The sequence below is a fragment of the Hemibagrus wyckioides genome, linkage group LG13, assembly GCF_019097595.1.
Source record: "Hemibagrus wyckioides isolate EC202008001 linkage group LG13, SWU_Hwy_1.0, whole genome shotgun sequence".
Taxonomy (NCBI): Eukaryota; Metazoa; Chordata; class Actinopteri; order Siluriformes; family Bagridae; genus Hemibagrus; species Hemibagrus wyckioides.
This window is the reverse complement of record NC_080722.1, coordinates 15,774,296-15,793,498: the sequence shown is the minus strand read 5'-3', so window position 1 is coordinate 15,793,498 and position 19,203 is coordinate 15,774,296. Positions and strand designations below refer to the sequence as shown.

Genomic DNA, 19,203 nt, shown 5'->3' with positions numbered 1-19,203 from the left:
AATCCATTTCTCCATTTTCAGTAATCACTTTATCATGGTCTGGGTCATGGAAAATCCAGAACCATACCCAACATCACTGGGTGCAACGTGGAAGAATTCACCCAGGATGGGATGCCACACCATTTCATACTCATTTAAACCCAGGGGAAATGTAGCACAGCCGATCCTTCTACAAAAATGATTTTTGGAAAGTAAAAAAGAAGCCATGTGACCACAGGGAGAACATGTGTAAGTTCACTCTGAACTGTGACACAGTGCACTGCAGCACTGTGACAAAAACTGACACACTGACACCAACATTAATGAACAGAACTGTTATAAAAGTTTGTTTTTTGAACTACAATGCACTCACAATAGAGTAACACATTTTTGGAAAACAAACAGCGGAAAAAAGTTTTAATTAGAGTGTCTGTTTTACAAAGCCCTCATACAATGTGTAGCAACTATAAGTGATGATTAAAAAGCTGTAGAAGCTTTTATAGTATGGCAACAGTTCCTTCACCAACTAAACAAGAGCTAAACCTCACCGGGTTTAACACATTTTAACTAGTATTACATGTCAACTGTCAGCATGAGGCATTTTATCTTATAAACTCAAGCAAAATCTTCAGCTATCTACTGTATCAATTTCTTAAGAGAGCTGTTCAGTCAGTGCATTTATAAGCTCCTGTTTCTTTGTGCCTGTGGTTCGTACACCGAATTGTTTACAGGCATCTTTTAACACAGGTACTGTCAGCTTGCCCAAAGTTCCTTTAGCCACATGGGCTCGCAGCTCCTCTTCTGAGATCTCAACTTTTGGTTTCTTGTCAACACCTCCCCCAGCCTCAGCTGTTAAAACCAAAGAAATGTCTTTTCAGCAATAATAGTGACTGACACAGCTCATGACAATATGTTACTTTTACATATAATCTTTCTAAAATCCAAGACCCCTCACCTGGTTTGCGTTTAGCTGATGGCTTTCCATCAGGGTTGTAGTCTGCTGGATAGACCAAATCTTTGAATTCCTGAACTAGAGGACCAAGTCGCTCATCAATCATTTTCACCTTGGGCACTGGGGATGGACAAAATGATAGCAAAAAAGTTAACGTACGCTACATGGTCAAATGTTTGCAGATACTTAACCATCACACCCATTTGTGGGTTACCCTTAAAGTGTTAGACATAGTATAGGGTGTCTTCGTATTCTTTAAATTTTACAATTTCCCTTCACTGGGAAGAAAAGGCCCAAGAAACGAAGAAATATTTCCCCACAGTTGAAGCAGTTACCTGACCTCAACCCAACTGAACACCTTTGTGATGAACTGGAACACTGACTGCAGCCCAGAGCTCCTCCTCAAACATTTATGACTGACCTCACTAACTTAGTGAGCCTTCTGAGAAGAGTGGAGGTGAAAAGAGGCAAAGAGGAGACTAAATCTGGACTGGGATGTTTAAAACAAAAACCCACATGGTTGTGATTTTCAGGTGTCTTGTGGCCATATAGTGAACATCAGTATACATGTGATTCATGATAACATGAATAGCTAAATTAGATAAACTCTTACTTGTAAAGTCCTCAATAGCTTCAGGTGCCATCATATCCAGAGCTAGGGCCTCCAGATTCCTGTAATGCTGTTGCAGAACTGGATTTTCAAATGCATCACTCCTATATACATAAAGTTCATGAATCAAGTAAAATATTTTTTAAACTCACTACACAAACTTAATTGAATTAACATGGGAAAAAATACAATACCTATATTTGAAGCGAAGTTTGTGCACAATCTCTTTCATTTTGTCAACTTGTTCATCAGAGGCTCTAGGACACTCATGCACATCCAGAGTACGAATATCATCCGCATAGGGTAGGAATATAGCATGAAAACCTGTATGATGATAATACATAGCATTTAGTGTTCATATCTTGACAGTATGACATATCTGCAGTAAAATACAAATATAGTATACAATATTGTGAATAATATTTGGCTATAAAATGACAGGTGGTACCTGGAGGTGCAGCTTGAAGCTGACTGTCCAGCACTTCTCTCTGGGGTACCAAGGCCACAAAGCGAGGGGGAGTGTTCCGGCGTGCAGTAAATTTGCATAATGCAAACACGTTTCTTTCACTACATTTTTGCAGCAGAGCTGTAAAAACACAGGAACTCCCTAGAAGAGTGTTATGAATAATAATGAATGAGTTTTGAGAATTGATAAGAGTTGCCACCATGCCTGAAAACCAAAACAAATAAAAAAATGTACAGAAATCAACAAATAAATCCTTGCCTGTGATTTGGTCCTCCTCTGGATATACGAACAATGCAGGCCGTATATGATGGTGTAATTTCAAACAATCCATTGGCTTAAAGCCAATCAGAACCAGACCTGGATTTTCAAACTTTTTCATCTCATCCACTTCATCCTTCTCCATCACTATCTGCTTGTTTCCATACACCTTTATAAAATAGAGACAGAACATGTTAATTCCAAAACTGTGTGTACGCATAACAGATGATTCTTTAAAAAAGCAATTTGTGTAGTTACCTGGGCTCTCTTGGTATCACTGGGCAAAAGCACGCTTCCATTTTGGGTGTGGAAGAGACGGGTCTTAGTGCGAACTGGCTCATTGTTATCTCTGTACAACCTGACAGCAGGAGGTTTTGTGGCTGTTCTGGCCAATACGTACACACCCGCTGCCACATTCATATCTCCCAGAGAAAGAGTAATTCTTAGAGAAAAAATAGTTGGTATAAAACATTTCATTACAAGATCAATTATGCAAAGGCTTTGGGCATATGTAGGTTGCACTGGTTTTTTAGGTTTTATTTCGAGTGGGCCTTATTTATCGGTTATTGTATAAACATTTATGTCAGCTAAACTGAACTAAAATCAAACCACCAGATTGAAAAATGTATTTGAAAAGTAAAATGGTCTACAAACAATGTTTAAACTACTGAAAACTTTAGATTTTGCATGCACACTCTCCAAATACACATTCTAGTCTGTAATCTTTTCACTTACCTACTCATAGCTCTCTTTGGCATCTCTCGTGCCCTAACCCTTTTCTGTAGTTCCTCAAGTTTTCCACAAGGTTCAGACTGCAGCCCAAGCTCACTCTCATCCTCAGGGGGGCTTATAATGTCACAGAAGAACAGGGAAACATCAAACCCTCCCGGCTTGGTAAGGTGCATTAAGTCTATAACCACTCCTGTGGGAAGAGAAAAAAATACTCATACCAGGATCAGATTCCAAAACAGATTCACAAGCTTCCAACAGTTTAATAGTTTGCATTTTCACCTGTCTCTTTAAGATCATCAGCCTTAGTACAAGCCTGTCTGTCTCGAGTTCTGTCTCCTCCGTGAGGGTTATCTCTGCAGGTGAAAATCATGAGACGTTTGTGAGACAGCCGTAGCTTAATGTCACTATATAAGTTGGAACAGCACCACAAAGCATCCCCCAGGGATGTCTCTCCACTGCCCATGGTCTCTGCAGCCAGCTGTGATCCTTTATCACCTTTCAGGTTATCGATTTCCTGCACACGCCGAGCACCTGTGAGAAGAATGGGTTTTGGTCAAAATGCACTATTGTGACAACAATACACAACCACAAAGTTTGTTGCCTACCAGGAGAATCCAGATCATGGTAAACGTAGACATTTTTGAAAGAGTTTCTGGGGTTCTTGCTTTGCTTAGTCCCATAAAACACCAACGCCACCAGGTCTCGGTCACTACTTATGATTTTACTGGTGTACACACTGCGCACACACTAGAAGAAACAGACACAAGTTGGTGTTGTAAAAATATCCGTGAACAGAATTTTGTCAGAAGAAGGACTGTGTGGATTTCATGAATCTTTGGATATCTGTGGATACCTGCATTGTCATGTCAAAGTTGGATGGTTCTCCATCTTCACCCTTCACGAACATTTCTTTAGACGCATCCACTAAGAATACCAGGCTGTCACGCCCAGTGCTCTTATATTCTCCTATTAAAATGCAAATAAATAACTGCATATGAAACAGCCTAATAACTTAATCATTAACATAGTTTAAGTATATTAAACTTTGCTGATAACTTGAACTCTTTGACTTGGTGAAAAGGGAGTGGTGCAAACCTGTTGGTTCTTCTCCTTCTTCTTGCTCCTCTTCGTCATCCTCGTTACGGTAGTCTGACCAATCAGCCATTCTTCTTTCTCACCTTGTAACCTAACAAACTGTATTTCCAGCTTGCAAAATGGTTATATTTTATAATATACTTCCTTAAGCTTCTTAAATAAACCCTAGACTTCACTTCTTGATGGTAATGTGTGTGGTTTGTGATGAGAAAGCGACGCCCGTTTGCTTCTTAGCAATTGAAGTATGCACAAAACATCGCGCGGGATGCGTGGTCCAAAAGTGTACAGTTTGAGTGACAGCGTAACAATCCAATCAACTACAGAGATGGAAACATTTACACCAATCAAAGTGCTGGTGGGCGTAGTCTAGGAATGCGGAAGTGTTCCGGCACGGATCGAAAAATAAACAAACCCGTATTTTACCCTAGATTAGACTCGACGTTTAGAATCGTGTATCAAGTGAAAACTTTTCTATAAATTTGTTACAACACGTTGATACGTAAAAAAAAAACACTCATGTTGACAACCTTTTTGGTTTTATATCGCCACCTATTGCTGTGGAGTATGGAGGTGGTTTCTGTTTCCTGATGTAAATAGCTCAGTCATCTTCTATTTAGAAGTCGTGCTAGTCTTTCTGTATGTCACTGTGGCAGTGGGACTAGCTTTTAGTTTAGCCAGTGAATGTATTTGTCTTCTTAATCTCTTAAATCGGTGGTTAACCTAAAGCACGATCCGACGGAACACTGTAGTATTAACCGGTGTTAGTGTGGAGGTAAATAAAAAGTGATGGAAGATCAGACCTATAATGTAAAACTCTATATTTATGATCTGTCAAAGGGGCTTGCTCGCCAGCTGAGTCCTGTCCTGTTAGGTAAGTAACTTAACTTGTGATCGCTAGCTACAGTCAATTAATTACCAGTGTATTTCTTGACTTAAAACATCGTTTATCATAATTAACCTTGCTCTCTGATTGACAGGAAAACAACTCGAAGGAGTTTGGTAAGTATTTAAAAGCCATATCTACATTCTTCCTGATCATGTTTCAGAAATATTTGTTGTGGTATAAAATGCTGGACCTTTATAAGCGCTAGAGTTCACATCTGTGTTAATTGAACCTAGGCACACATCCATAATAATCCATGGAGCGGAGTATTTCTTTGGAGGACAGGGAATCACACACTGCCCACCGGTAAAGACATGTTAAATTAGTTTTCATGGTTATTTCTTGTTTGTTTATGAACAAGTTAGTTTTCAGATAGGCAACACAGCTATAATAGAGCAGCACACCAAAAGAGCTGAGTCATGTGTTGTGAAAGACATGGCCATGTATTGTTCATTGTTTCAGGGTGCTACACTGTTAGGACAGCCCGATGCCATAGTGGATTTGGGAAACACAGAAGTTCCAAAGGACATATTTACAGAATATCTTTCATCCCTTGAGGAGTCTGCATACAGGCAAATTCACCCCCTTTTTCTGCCCTTATATATTTTAAATCATGTTTCAAATGATGTGCTTATGTTTCAACAAAGCTTCAGCAGGCAAAATCAGAAGAAATTGTTTTTTCTTCTTCATTTCTTTCTACAGTCCAGAGACCTACCACCTTTTTGACCACAACTGTAACACTTTCAGCAGTGAGTTGGCCCAGTTTTTAACAGGAAGAAAAATCCCATCATATATTACTGACCTGCCAGCTGATGTGCTTTCCACGTAAGTCTCTCATACAGACCATGATTATAAGAAAGGTTCATAGGAATAGTTAAAACTTGATTACCTGATTGCACTGTTACTTTTATGTACACTGACTAGGCATAACATTATGACCACCAATATTGTGTTGGTCCCACTTTTGCTGCCAAAAGAGCCCTGACCCGTCATGCACTGTGTATTCTGACACCTTTCTATCAGAACCAGCATTATTTCTTCAGCAGTTTGAACAACAGTAGCTCGTCTGTTGGATCGGATCACACGGGCCAGTCTTCACTCCCCACATGCATCAATGAGCCTTGGCCACACATGACCCTGTTCACCACTGTTCCTTCCTTGGACCACTTTGCTGACTGGGAACACCACACAAAACACCCTGCAGTTTTGGAGATGCTCTGATCCAGCCGTCTAGCCATCACAATCTGGCCCTTGTCAAACTCGTTCAAATCCTTTCACTTGTCCATTTTTCCTGCTTCTAACACAACAACTTTGAGGACAAAATGTTCACTTGCTGTCTAATATATCCCACCCACTAACAGGTGCCATGATGAGGAGATAATCAGTCTTATTCACTTCACTTCTCAGTGCTCATAATGTTATGCCTGATCAGTGTAGAATTTCAGAATTCCTGCCAACCTGAAACACGTCAACTAACATGACATTGTCTGCTCTCCACAGGCCTTTCGGACAAACACTGCGTCCTCTGATTGAATCTGTCACCATTGTCCCACCTACAGACAACTCTTTCAATGGGCATTATGGACAGAGGTAGACTGTGTTGTAATGAACAGTGTGATGTTAAAGGAATGGTTCAAGCTCAGATTAGTTATAAGAAATAAAGGTTTTACAGATGTCAATAAATCAGAATATAGCATATAATAAAAACATGCAGTTTGTTTTCTGGCGCTACAGGTTAATGTAGCTCATAACTAAGGGAAGCTTATAGTCTAACTGATGTCTTCATCACACATTTGTCTCAAAATTACATTTAAAAACTATTACTTTCATAAACCAACCACTGATCATGTCTATTAAACAAGACAATTCAGTTTGTAAGATCTGTTAAACAGTCTAGAGAGCTAGAGAGGCTTAGTTACCTGACTAATAAATAAATAGTTCACTGCAATGCATCAATACTATTTGTAGATAACCCTCCTAAGATCAAGTCAATAAGTCGAAAAATTTTGCATTCTGACTTAAAAATTAAATAAAACACTGGAACTGTAAACAAGTAGTGTGGAAAAATCTCTGACTGCAAATGTTTAAGAAACTAATTATTATGTAAAATTTGTTTTATAATACTATAATGTTTATTGAAATAATAGTTATATAATACTTCTGACATTATTATATGTTTTTCACAATTAATGGATTCAAAATCTGCTTTTGTGTTGATTTGACAATCTGCAGTTCCATCTGAAAATCACACGAGCTTGCACAAAGCAATACCAAAATACATGCTGAGGAAGTGATTCTAGCTTTCTGCCTGTTATTTCTGTTTTGTGCAGCGTACTTCTTATACAGATTTGCTCTACTGTGTGACACTTCACTGAACCGTAATGCACCATGTGTCATGCAGTGTTTGAACCTAAAAGGAAACACTATTTATTTATACTTTTGAATGTGTGATGAACAGTAAGGGAAGTAAGCTTCCCTTACTTGTTAGCATCATCGGTCTATCAGCTCCATTTTAGATGCCAAGCTGCAATTGAGGAATTCAACTTTTTTTTTAAATCTGTATCTTTTAATACATTGGTTTAAGATAGATCCTAAGGAAGCATCACTGGTAAAAGACTTTAATGAGAACTTGAACTGTAAAATGGTGCAAAACAAATGTCTCAGTAATGAAGCTTCACAATAATATATTGAGTAATATAGTGCTGAGTAATATATTGCAAAATATTTTGTTCACCCCGAGACACGTTGTGTTTTTTTTTTTTTTTTTATTAACAAAATGTATGGCATGTTAGTTACTAAAACAAAAAAAAATATAAAATAAAAAACTCACATCTGGTTAATCAAATATATTTCAAGAATTTCATGAAATGAATAACATAAAAAAAGCTTTAAATGTCTGTAAAATATTCTATATCCAAAGTGGGACTACATTCGTACTGATACCAAATATAATAAGATACAAATGTCTGTTCTTTTAAAGTGGTATTGTGTCACAGAGGCAACTTCCATTTCACTTCTCATCCATTAATCTCTGTTGCTGTATGGCACATGTGCTGAAGAGTTCAGTTGATTTATTGTACATTTTCCACATTCTTTTTTGTCATTATTGGTCATGGGATCATGTCTACCTTTGTAGTCTGTAGAAATTTGATTTAATGGTGAACTATAACTTCTTACAAATGTTCTGTCACTAGCACTGAAGTTGGGTCATAGGTCTGAGCTTCAGATTAATCAAATAGTTTATTTAGTTTAACTTATAATGTTTTTTTAAACACCTGGAAGGAGCAGCATTCAGTGTGATGACAGAATATTTTTTAACTTCAGGTTTTACCTCCATCTTAAACTCTGGATACTTAATTCGAGTGACTTTATTTATTATATACTTGCAGTTACTGTTGTTGATGTAATATTAACTGATTTATTGGTTATGCTACTTTTGTCAAATTGGTGTAATAATTATGTACTTCAAATAATAAAGCATAACTGTATTTTTTCTTTTTTCTTTCTACCAATTAATTGGAAGCAAAACATTATTTTGCTGTATTGGAACGTTTTCTTTTCTATTTAACACAGGAATATTATATGAACAAAAGGTGAATGTGATGAGGTGTAAAATATCTTTCGATTGTGATGCTGTTTGTTTGAAACACTTGGATAATTGTAGTGTAGCAATAAAAGTGGCCACTAAGTGGCAGAAGTACTGCACAGTTTTGAGGAACAAGCCAAACAGTCATCAGCATTTATAAATGCAATATTTTTATTTTATTGAATATGGTTATTATAATGTAATTGAATAATATCTGCCATAACATGTAATAAACATATTTGCTCTTACTTGTTTCCTATAAACGTTTGTAAAAAATTGTCATCATGTTCAAATGGATGACAAAGGAATAACTGGGGGCTCTGTCATACTGTTTTGCCGTCACTTGTCCCATTTGAAGGAAGAATAACTGCAAATTACTGCAAAGTCATTCTCTCCAAACACTTTTATACTATCATGAAATATTTTGATCGTGATGGGTCTCTTACAGCATGACACACGCTCATCCACAAGGGCTCATTGAAGAGTTTGATGAATAATAATGTAAATCCTATGCTGTGGCTTTCACAAGCCACAAGATCAGGGGAGACTTTGTTTATGTCTACAGTTCCAGAGGCTTGCAGATTCCATGTCAAAATGTGTTGAAGCAGTTCTGGCAGATTGTGGTGGCCCAAACTCTGCATTAAGACACTTAGTTTTAGTTTGTTGTTGTTGTTTTGTCACCCATCTGAGCTTTTTCATTTTGTTTTACATTATTATAAAAACACAAGGCAGTCCTTTACCCATATATTATAGAGTTTCATTTTAGGCAGTGATCTGATACAAGAAAACTTGCACCTGATTATGCGGGCCATGCCAACATTTACTTACAGGTTTTTCCTGTACTTACAGGTGCTTCCTGTTTTTAAGCAGGTGAGAGGTCCTCTTACCCTCACTCATGACATGACCCCTCATAAGCTGTGTCTCGAGGAAAGGTAAATAGAGTCGTTATCGGGAATCATGTAGATACTCTACTGTGAAGCCAGTTCTGTGAAAAAGTGCTGGTAGCAGTGATGCTGTGATACTGTGCTTCTCCAGGAAAGTAAAACTGTAGTTAATTAGAACAACAAAAATAGATCACATGGAAATGTGGTTATATGATTTAATATTTTTTTTGTATATTAAAAAGACAAAAAACATTTCTAACTTAAAAACTCGGTAGCTTAGGTCCTTCCAAGTGCAGTTATGCAAGGTATGCCATTGAGATTAGAGCTTCTCAGAGGTCTTAGTTATGTAAGCTGATAGTCATCTACATTTTGTGCTATAGAGCAGTGGGGATGAAGCATGTCAAATATGTGGACATTCTTATCATATAGACCATGTGGACAGAACAGTTGCTCAGTGAGGAGGAAAATTATGACTCCTGGCCACAGAGGAATTAAATGAGGAGGCTGTGTACAGTGAACAGTATTATTTCTTCACTCAAAATCAGACAGCATGCACACAGTGAGTTCAGGAAGTATTCAGACACCTTCACTGCATACTTTATTATGTTATAAATGTCATTTAAAATGTCTTGTTTGGTAATAAAGCTGTACAAAGCAATCCATAATGACAAAGCAAAATAGAAAAAAATAAATATCTAATTTAGATTGGATTAGTTTTTCAAATCATTGACTAAAACACTCCAAATTGAGCTCAGGTACATCCTGTTTGCATTCATTTTCTCTATTTTTAATACATTTGCTGCAAAGATTTCTTGTCTGCACTTGTTTGTCATCAAGGATTATTTTGTGTAGATTAATAGCCAAAAAAAATTCAAGATCAATTTTAAATTGAATCTCTAAGAATAAATTTTGCAAAAATCTTTTTTTAAAGGGGTCTGAATATTTTTTGGAATACAATTTATTATTTATAGTTTTGTTCAGATGAATGGAAAAATGATAGATTTAATATATGTTGTGTTGCAATCGAGGCACTAAAATAGAAATGATCATTCAGGTTTATTAACTAATCAAATAGTGATATATGAATAAAGGTGAAGTGTGAAAAGAGGTTTTATGTCTTTAGTGAAGATTCTTTACTGCTGCAGTAAGGAAGTTGTAAATAATTACAATTTTATTATGAATCCAAAAGTAATATAAAAATGTGTTTAACAGCCCTGGATTAAAACATTAATAGATTTACTGTGACAAAAAAGCAGGAAAAATCTATTCAATTGTCCTAAACGGTAACCACTGATACCTAACTGAGCATAAAAACTCTTTACACGTACAGTATATGGCATAAAGTATTACATTCTATAGGATAGTGCTGCAATGCTACAAATTTCCCACTTAAACAATTAAACATTGTTTACATTGGATCTCACCTATTTAATCCCTAAAGAAATATGTTTTTATGGATCACGTTGCTAAAATGAGGCACCAGGACATACTTTCTATACTCACTACTATTATTAGGTCCATTTAAATCCTCTTTGAGTGTTTTTCTGTTCCGGAGAAGTGGAGTTGAACTATAATCTCTCTCTCTCTCTCTCTTCCTAAACCTCTTTCTGTGTGAAATTTCTACTGTCAGATTCCTTAGTTCAAGAATCCAACCTTCCTTTCCTCTGTTAGTCCACATCTACAGCCCCTCATGAGTAGGAGCTGGAAACTCTATAAAATGACCTTAGCTTTGCTACACTGTTGAGTGTTTTCTTAAAAATACAAAATAACAGCTTCTAGTCTTTCTCAGTTTCTGTGTGCAACCTAAGAAACATTAACCAGAACAAAGATGGCAAAAAATAGTCACTACATATGCTTTGTATACATGTAAAATTCCACATATCGACCCCCCTTTGCTGTTATAATAAACTCCACTGTTCTGGAAAGGTTTTTCTCTAGATTTTGGAGCATGGCTGAGGGGGGTTGTTCATTCAGCCACAAGAACATTAGTGAGGTCAGGAGACCTGGCGCACAGTCTCTGCCCTCCACCACCATGATAAAACATTAAAAACCATTGTAAAACCATTTTGTGTAAAAAATAAAACTTTATTTTATTGTATTGACAGGTGGTGGGCATAGTTTGAGCATTGATCTGCACTGGGAGGGAGATGTTTGCAGATGAGCTAGAGCGGTAATAACTATTCTCTCTCGCTCTCTCTTTCTCTCTTTCTCTCTCTCTCTCTCTCTCTCTCTGCTGAGTGTATGTGTGTGGCCATGTGCGGCACAAAGCCAAAGCCACACAGAATAGAGAGCATGTGAGCTAAAAAACATTTGTAGAGCAAAAAGTACTGTATGGGAATCGTGTGATGGGAATGTGCAAAAATCTAAAACTTCAAATGTTCTATGATGTTCTATAAGAGCAAGGTGGCAGATATTACTGTTTGAAATGATTACACAGGAATACCCGCCACACTGAAATGGACCAACTCTCAAGCTGGAGCCTAAATGAGGCTTTTCCCCGAGGACTTCTGTTTGTGGGACCAGTCAATATTATGGGTTCTATTTTGATTGGAGAATGAGTGATAAAAAAAGATGGAAAGCCATGGGATTTCTCAGTGGATCAATGCATTTCCAGACCAGCTCACAATAATAATGAAATCAATACAGTGAATGTCCAGTCATTTGCATAGTCTTTTCAGTCTATAAAGGTCACGTTTGACAGAAAGGCCCCTCAGGTATCAGACTGACTTTTCTGTTTGTGATACCGCTACAGGAATACATGCAGCACACTAGAGTGTTTTTGAGCATCATCAAAGGATGTTGCTTTCATTCACTTCCTTCCTTTCATCTTAAATTTGCTTTTCTCCTCCTGTACTGAGTATGCAAAGTCATTTCCTATTTTCACCGTATTTGTTGTGCTTTTTTACTGGTCATAATTTTTTTTTGTTAAAGTTAAATCTCATTTTTGTCCACTCCTCTTGCCTTCTGTGAATGGACAGTCCTCTATGTCCTCCATGCTCTACTGTAATAATCTTCTTCTCTTGTACAACATTCAGACATCAGTCATCGGTTCAAAGAGTCTGATGAATTTTAAATAAAAAATAATAACAGAATTGCTTTGGCTTGATACAAGCACTTATCAAACACTTGGACTTTGTTCATAGTGTAGTACTAAATTAGTTAATCCTGTCTCACTGGTAATCACAAATTAGTGCTTGAGGCAGAAGAAAATGTTTTGTAATGATCAGGTAAATAAGGAGGAAGAGGAAGAGAGAGAGAGAGAGAGAGAGAGAGAGAGAGAGAGAGAGAGAGAGAGAAATGAAATAAATTAATTAAATAAATTAATTAAATAAATTAAATAAATTAATTTCTCTATTTCTCTCTCTCTCTCTCTCTCTCTCTCGCTCTCTGTTAGGTCATGTTATTGGTATGTATAGTGGATATAAAAAGTTTACACCCCCATTTTAAAATGACAGATTTTCGTCAAATGTTCAACTTTAATGTGATATAGCAACCAGCAAAATTCAATTAAAAACTCTTTATGACTATTTGGTGATTTATGATATTTACATGAATTTTAACAGAGGTGTGTAGAATTTATATCCACTGTATCTATAAGTATTCAGTATACTTATGTATGGAAAGCAATCAGATATAAAACACTTAATATTAGATAATAGGAATTTCCTATACAGTATATAATAAGGTTCTTTGTCATTTTGAGCTAGACGCTGGACGCAGCCTTTCGCCAATATGCCTTGAAACCAAACTACTGGAACTGGTGCTCATTTTACGTGACGTGATGAATCTCTTCCTTTTCTTTTTTGAAAACATGCAAAGGAATCCACTGTGGGTTGATCTATTTATGCTTTCACGTTTCAACCAGAGAAAATCTTCCCTTCATCATTCTTACAAAACAACTTCAGCACCATTGATTAACATTCAGCTTGACCTTTTAACAGAATTTTAGACAGGAATAACGTCTCTAACTGGCCTCCACACTATCATCAAAATGTAGATGTTTGTCTCAGCTCACTATGTTAACAGGTTCATCTTCAACATGATTAATAAAGTAAATCACCTCTTAATGTGCTAAAGATACGATAATGTATCGCATCCAGCAGATCAAGTACATGTCCATGACGCCTAAATAGAAACCTTGTAGCCACATTACATATGACTTGCAAAAAGCACCTCTCCCTACTGTCATGCATAACTAATTCTTTTATAGAATCTCCAATCCCCTGACCCCCTTTGAAATGTAGCTTGAGGCATGGTATTTCCACCCCCTCGGTCTAATAGGCAATTCACTTATTCCTTTCATTTCATTCTAACCTCTTTCTCTCTTTCCCTCTCACTCTTTACTTTCTCAACCTTATCAGTAAATCCACAGCTCTCTGTCTGTTACCGTCTCAGGATGGCCGTATTTCACGCTACAATGGGTTCATCACAGAACAGGTCTTTTATCAGGAAAGATGAAGGAAATAAGAATGAGAAAGAAAGAGTAAAGTACCAGGAAAAAAAGGGGGAAAATCATCGGAAAATGGAATAAGTGTAGAACAAATGTGTGAATGGTGTGAATAGAGCCTCTAGCTCTGAGCAAAAGTGTCCTAATAGCCGGAATACCAGAAGGTACTGAAGTTAAGTAAGCTTAGGGCAAGCAGGGATGTCCAATATTCCTGATACCTGAAATATATGTTTAAAATGCAAAATTTAGTGATGTATGATGGCTGTAGAAAATCTTTTATGTAATTTGGATCACGATACTTTTGCCACTCAGTATTTTCAAAATGGAAACTGATGTTTATGCAATTCTGGTTACTGAGCAGACACACACTTTTTAGTAGTGAACAGTTCATGAAAACTGGATCAGCTGAAATAAGGATGTAGTTATGCGGTTAAGATGGTGCGAATAGAAGAAAAATATATGACAAAAAAATATGACAGATGTCTAGTAACTGCCACCACTTTTGGTTTCCCACGGTGGTCTAACTATAGATGAACTAGGTCATTTAAAATAAATAGACATAATAGTATTTAAACACACAGCTAATTAGTTACGCTGCATGTGGCATGTCAACGTTTATTAACCACATTTAAATACCAGGATATATTCAGTTCTTTCTAAAAATACTGGAACCGAAAGGCCAATTATTTTGTTTTTGCTGCACACTGAAAACATTTTGGTTTGGGATCAAAAGATGAATATGAGACGATAGGTCAGAATTGAATTATCTACTAGATACATCTAGATGATCACTTTTCAAGTGATCATAATACTAACAGCTATTTCCTATAGCCCAGGTGTGCTCTGTTACATTGATTGTTTAAATGGATAATAGCTCTGAATGTCTTATCTTCGGGTAAGCCTTGGGTTTTGCCTGTAAAGACTGCATTTGTTTTTAAAAGGATAAATCAACATGAACACCAGAGATCTGCCTAAGATAGTAAAACATGCTATTTTGAAGCTAAGAAAAGAGGGACCAGAGCCATTGAACAAGTACTGGGAATCACCACAACAATTACATTACAACAATTAGTACAATTAATTACAGTACAACAATTGGGAATATCCTGAAAAACTGGTAAACTAACAATCAGATATTGAACAGGTCAACCAGCGAAAACAACAGCAGTCAATGATAGAAACATTAACATAAAAAAGCCTAAAACAACAGTCAGTGACAATAAGATGAAGGGTGAAGAGATCACAATCCAGCATTTGAAGAAGCCATCAAAAGCAGAAGTATAAAGACCATACCACGCCGAAACAATAAGAATCAGCAGATTGATATTTACAAAGAATTTCACAGATGAGCCACAAAAGCTCATGGGGTCAAGCATGGTGAAGATAGTGTCATGGCTAGGGCTTGAAAGGTTGCTTCTGAGGCTCAACTAATCTTCACTGATTCTGTCTGTCAATTTACAGAGAACTACATCCAATATATTAGAAAAGAACTTCATCATGCAGCAAGACAGTTTCCCAGCAAGGAAAGCGGAAGGTTTAAGACTCACTAAGTCATTTACCAGACCTTAACCCACATGAGCATCCATTTTATCTCCTGAAGAGGAGGTTCAAAGGAGAAAGTCCAAAACAAAGAAAAACTGAAATAGCCCAGAAAAGCATCACAAAGAAGAATGTTGGGTGATACCATTTGGTTTCCAGCTTGATGCAGTGCGAACAAGCAATATGCAACTAAAAATCAAATGTTATTTACTTTTGATCACCAAAATTGGGTCGTCTGTTACCAAAGGTGCCATGTTGTTTGTTTAATATATCTGAGTGTATATGAAAGCTGAAATTGTGCTCTATCATCTGATATTCATCTTTTGATTTCAAACCCAAATGTCTTCAGTGTATAACAAAAACAGCAGAGCTGGCCTTGTCTTTACAATACTTTTGTAGGGGACTGTATAATGAGAGGTTGAATGTGGAAAAGGGCACAGACTAATTACATTCTCAGAAATATGCAAAGCAAGCCAGTTGTGAATGGTTAATTTTACCATAGTAAACTTTAACCCTGTGAACCATGAAAAGAAAAGGGCACGCAAGTGCTATTAACCTTCTGCAAATAGATTCAATTATTATTATTATTTTTTTTACATTTGCTTCCCAAACTACCAATATTAATCTTTAGTAATAATACCACAAAAGAAAGGTAATTTATCATAATTATCTAGCTGAAATGGAAAAAGCTAAGACACAATAATACTTGAATTTTAATCTTTTGTTATAAATTAGATAGGGAATTGTACAAATCTTAATCTAGTTAAGTTTACAACTTGCATCTGTAAAACACTCTGACTTACACTGTCCATGCAATCGCACATCATGCAGTAAAATGGGAGAACATCATGATAAATGATATGCATCAACTCCATCACAATCCGCATGAAAATCCACAGAAAAAGAGCCAACAGACTAACTGCTAACTATTTTTTAAGTTCACCTATCTTCCTGGACAAACTGTATCATCAGATAATCTGGATACCTGTTTGCTTTTGGTCAGTTGTAATAAATTATGCTGGTGAGATACACTGTCAGTCATTTTATATAACACAACTTATGTGTTTCTGTTTCCTTCACACCTTCAGTGTGTCTGTTGCTTTTGTTGATTGCAAGGTAGTTTGCTCTACTCTGTTACTTTGACTCTCATGAAACAAAGTTTGCACTTTGCACTTTTTTTCATGCCATCATTCTGCGAAGCCTCAGAGGTGATGGACCTTCGACCACTTCCTCATTCAATAGTGAAGAACAGCTGTAGGTAAATTTCCCAGAATCCCATCAATTTTAGACTGGATAGACTGGATCTTCCCATTTTTATATGCAATAATGCATATAAAATTGCTGCAAAAATTGTAGGTAAATTAAACTGACCAATAGTTCTAACACCTAATATATATACATATATTATATATATATATATATATATATATATATATATATATATATATATATATATACACTGATCAGCCATAACATTATGTCTATGAGCACTGCCAGGTGAACACTGAAAAGCAGGAAAAATGGGCAATGGGCAGCTCTTGTGGGGTGTTTCCAGTCTGCAGGTCAATCAAAAGTGGTCCAAGGAAGGAACAATGGTGAACCGGTGACAGGGTCATGGGCCAACAATTGGCATGTGCGCATCAGAACTGGACCACGAAACAATGAAAGAAGGTGGCCTGGTCTGATGAATTACATTTTCCTTTACATCACGTGGATGGCCAGGTGTGTGTGCATTGCTTACCTGTGGAACACATGGCACCAGGATGCACTATGGGAAGAAGGCAAACTGACGGAGGCAGTGTCATGCTTTGGGCAATGTTCTGCTGGGAAACCTTGGGTCCTGCCATCCATGTGGATATTACTTTTACACGTTTCACCTACCTAGTGGAGTCCATGCCTCGACGGGTCAGGACTGTTTTGGTAGCAAAAGGGGGACCAACACAATATTAGTCAGGTGGTCATAATGTTATGGCTGATTGGTGTATTTTTTAGCTATCCTGTCAGCCCAGATATACAGTGAACATTGTGACCAAGTTGGATGGGTAGCTTGAATTTTCTAGTCACAGTGTTAAATCGGTTCCTGGCAAAATTTCTAGACTGACAACACTGATATAACTGTCACGCTTGGTGGAGACCAAATGTATACATACTCATGTAAAAATTGCCTAAGATTTTTCATTTGTAATATGTATTTTATATAATATTTAGATAATATGTATGTACGAAGAGAAAGGGAAAGTGAATCTGACTGATTTAAATTTGATCCAAATTAAAAGCTAATGTCACTGAAAAGGTGATGTATTTATTAATGGTTATTCATGAGTATTCTGTATCATTCTTTTCGGTTAATCTTTTGTTTAATATAGTTCATGGTATATTCTTGCTTACTTGTATGCAATGACAGAAAATAGCACTCCGCTTCACACCACCTGACAGCTTCCTCTGCACACCCAACAATCAAAGGGCAAAAGATGTGAGAGGGAAAAGAAAAGAGGAATGCATGATGACAGAAGAGTCATAGGAGTTAGCCTCTTTTATCTGGCTGGATTTTTCGATTTTTTTTACATAGCTAGATTTTGTTTTACATAGCTAATTTTTGTAGCTAGATGACCTCTAAAGTTAGACGTTAAAGGACTTGAAAATTAAATGTCTAAAGTAGGCTCTGTTTCACAAGAGAGTTTCTAGGGAGAGTAAGAGAGAAAAACCGAGGCAGTGTTTGTGTGTAGATAAAAGAGATCTGGGCGGTTTGGTGCAGTACCAAGAGGAAAAGGGAGATTTGAGAAATACTATTACAATCAGTAGACTTGTGCTTTGTTAAATTGATCAATAAAACATTAAGGCTACATTAATGCAGCAGACAAAAGTCTCCCAAATCTAATTTACCGACAAAAATCCGATTTTTTTTGTTAGGCTGTTCACATTATGTTTTCACTGAGGCATGTATCTGACATTAGCCTGAACAGATTATGTTCCTAAACTGTCTCAAAAGGAGCAAGGCATGGCCAAAATTCTTTTATTTTCACCTTTAATTTCTTTACATTTTGCTTTTAAATTTTAACTTTCCTTTGGCATCGCAGGTTCTCCTAGGGCTTTCTTCAGCCATTTCTTATTCATGCCATTTAATTTTGCTTGTACAGCAATATTACCCCAAATGTTTATGAAGCCTTACTACGTTAACACTGCAATCCTCTTTCACTGTTATCCTCCATTTTTCCTTCCACAAAATTAACTTTTAGCATGAGATTATGGCGAATGGTGAGTTGGATTGACGTAAAAGTCACATGAATTCTGATCTGCCCGTTTAGACAGAGGTCACATTGCCACATACCAGATTTCAGTACCATATATGAAAGTGGCCCAAATCAGAAATGAAAATGTCAGACACATTGTGTTTTTGGCTGGGCACACGGCCATACAAGTAAAAATCTGTGTCACATTTGAAGAAAAGCTAAGATTTGGGCCACTTTTTCTTGCTGCATGAATGTAGCCTTAGTTCATTCCCAATGGCATAAGAGATTAAATGATAGACCTTTATACACAAGCCTCCACTTTTGACACCTTTTTCCATCTTCAATCTGCAGAATGTTTATGAATCTTTAGGACTGTTGATGGACAGTGGGTGGGGGACTCTTGGCAGCCATAACAGGGCTTGGACAGGTATGGATTTTGCAAATGCATGAAGAGGATTTGGGAATGGAAACCTTGGATTTATTCATGCAGTCACACACACATGTATTTAAACTGTCATGTATTTATCTCCATCCTGCACCTT

At 36.9% G+C, this 19,203-nt stretch overlaps 2 protein-coding genes across 2 annotated transcripts; one reads left to right on the top strand and one right to left on the bottom strand.

Moving 5' to 3' along the window:
- Positions 1-379: 379 nt before the first annotated feature.
- xrcc6 (X-ray repair complementing defective repair in Chinese hamster cells 6) lies at positions 380-4,380 on the bottom strand. Its single transcript, XM_058406660.1, has 12 exons — positions 4,093-4,380; positions 3,851-3,963; positions 3,603-3,744; positions 3,277-3,528; positions 3,001-3,187; positions 2,524-2,707; positions 2,266-2,434; positions 1,990-2,148; positions 1,736-1,865; positions 1,545-1,645; positions 935-1,051; positions 380-828 (listed from the first exon to the last, which is right to left on the bottom strand). The coding sequence occupies exons 1-12, from the start codon at positions 4,160-4,162 to the stop codon at positions 632-634; spliced, it is 1,821 nt and encodes a 606-aa protein (XP_058262643.1). The 5' UTR covers positions 4,163-4,380; the 3' UTR covers positions 380-631.
- A 117-nt stretch (positions 4,381-4,497) lies between these two features.
- Positions 4,498-8,809, top strand: desi1b (desumoylating isopeptidase 1b). The gene is made up of 6 exons (XM_058406661.1): positions 4,498-4,963; positions 5,070-5,091; positions 5,212-5,281; positions 5,438-5,547; positions 5,678-5,800; positions 6,476-8,809. Exons 1-6 carry the CDS (start codon positions 4,879-4,881, stop codon positions 6,567-6,569), a joined length of 504 nt encoding a protein of 167 aa, XP_058262644.1. The 5' UTR covers positions 4,498-4,878; the 3' UTR covers positions 6,570-8,809.
- Positions 8,810-19,203: the final 10,394 nt, after the last annotated feature.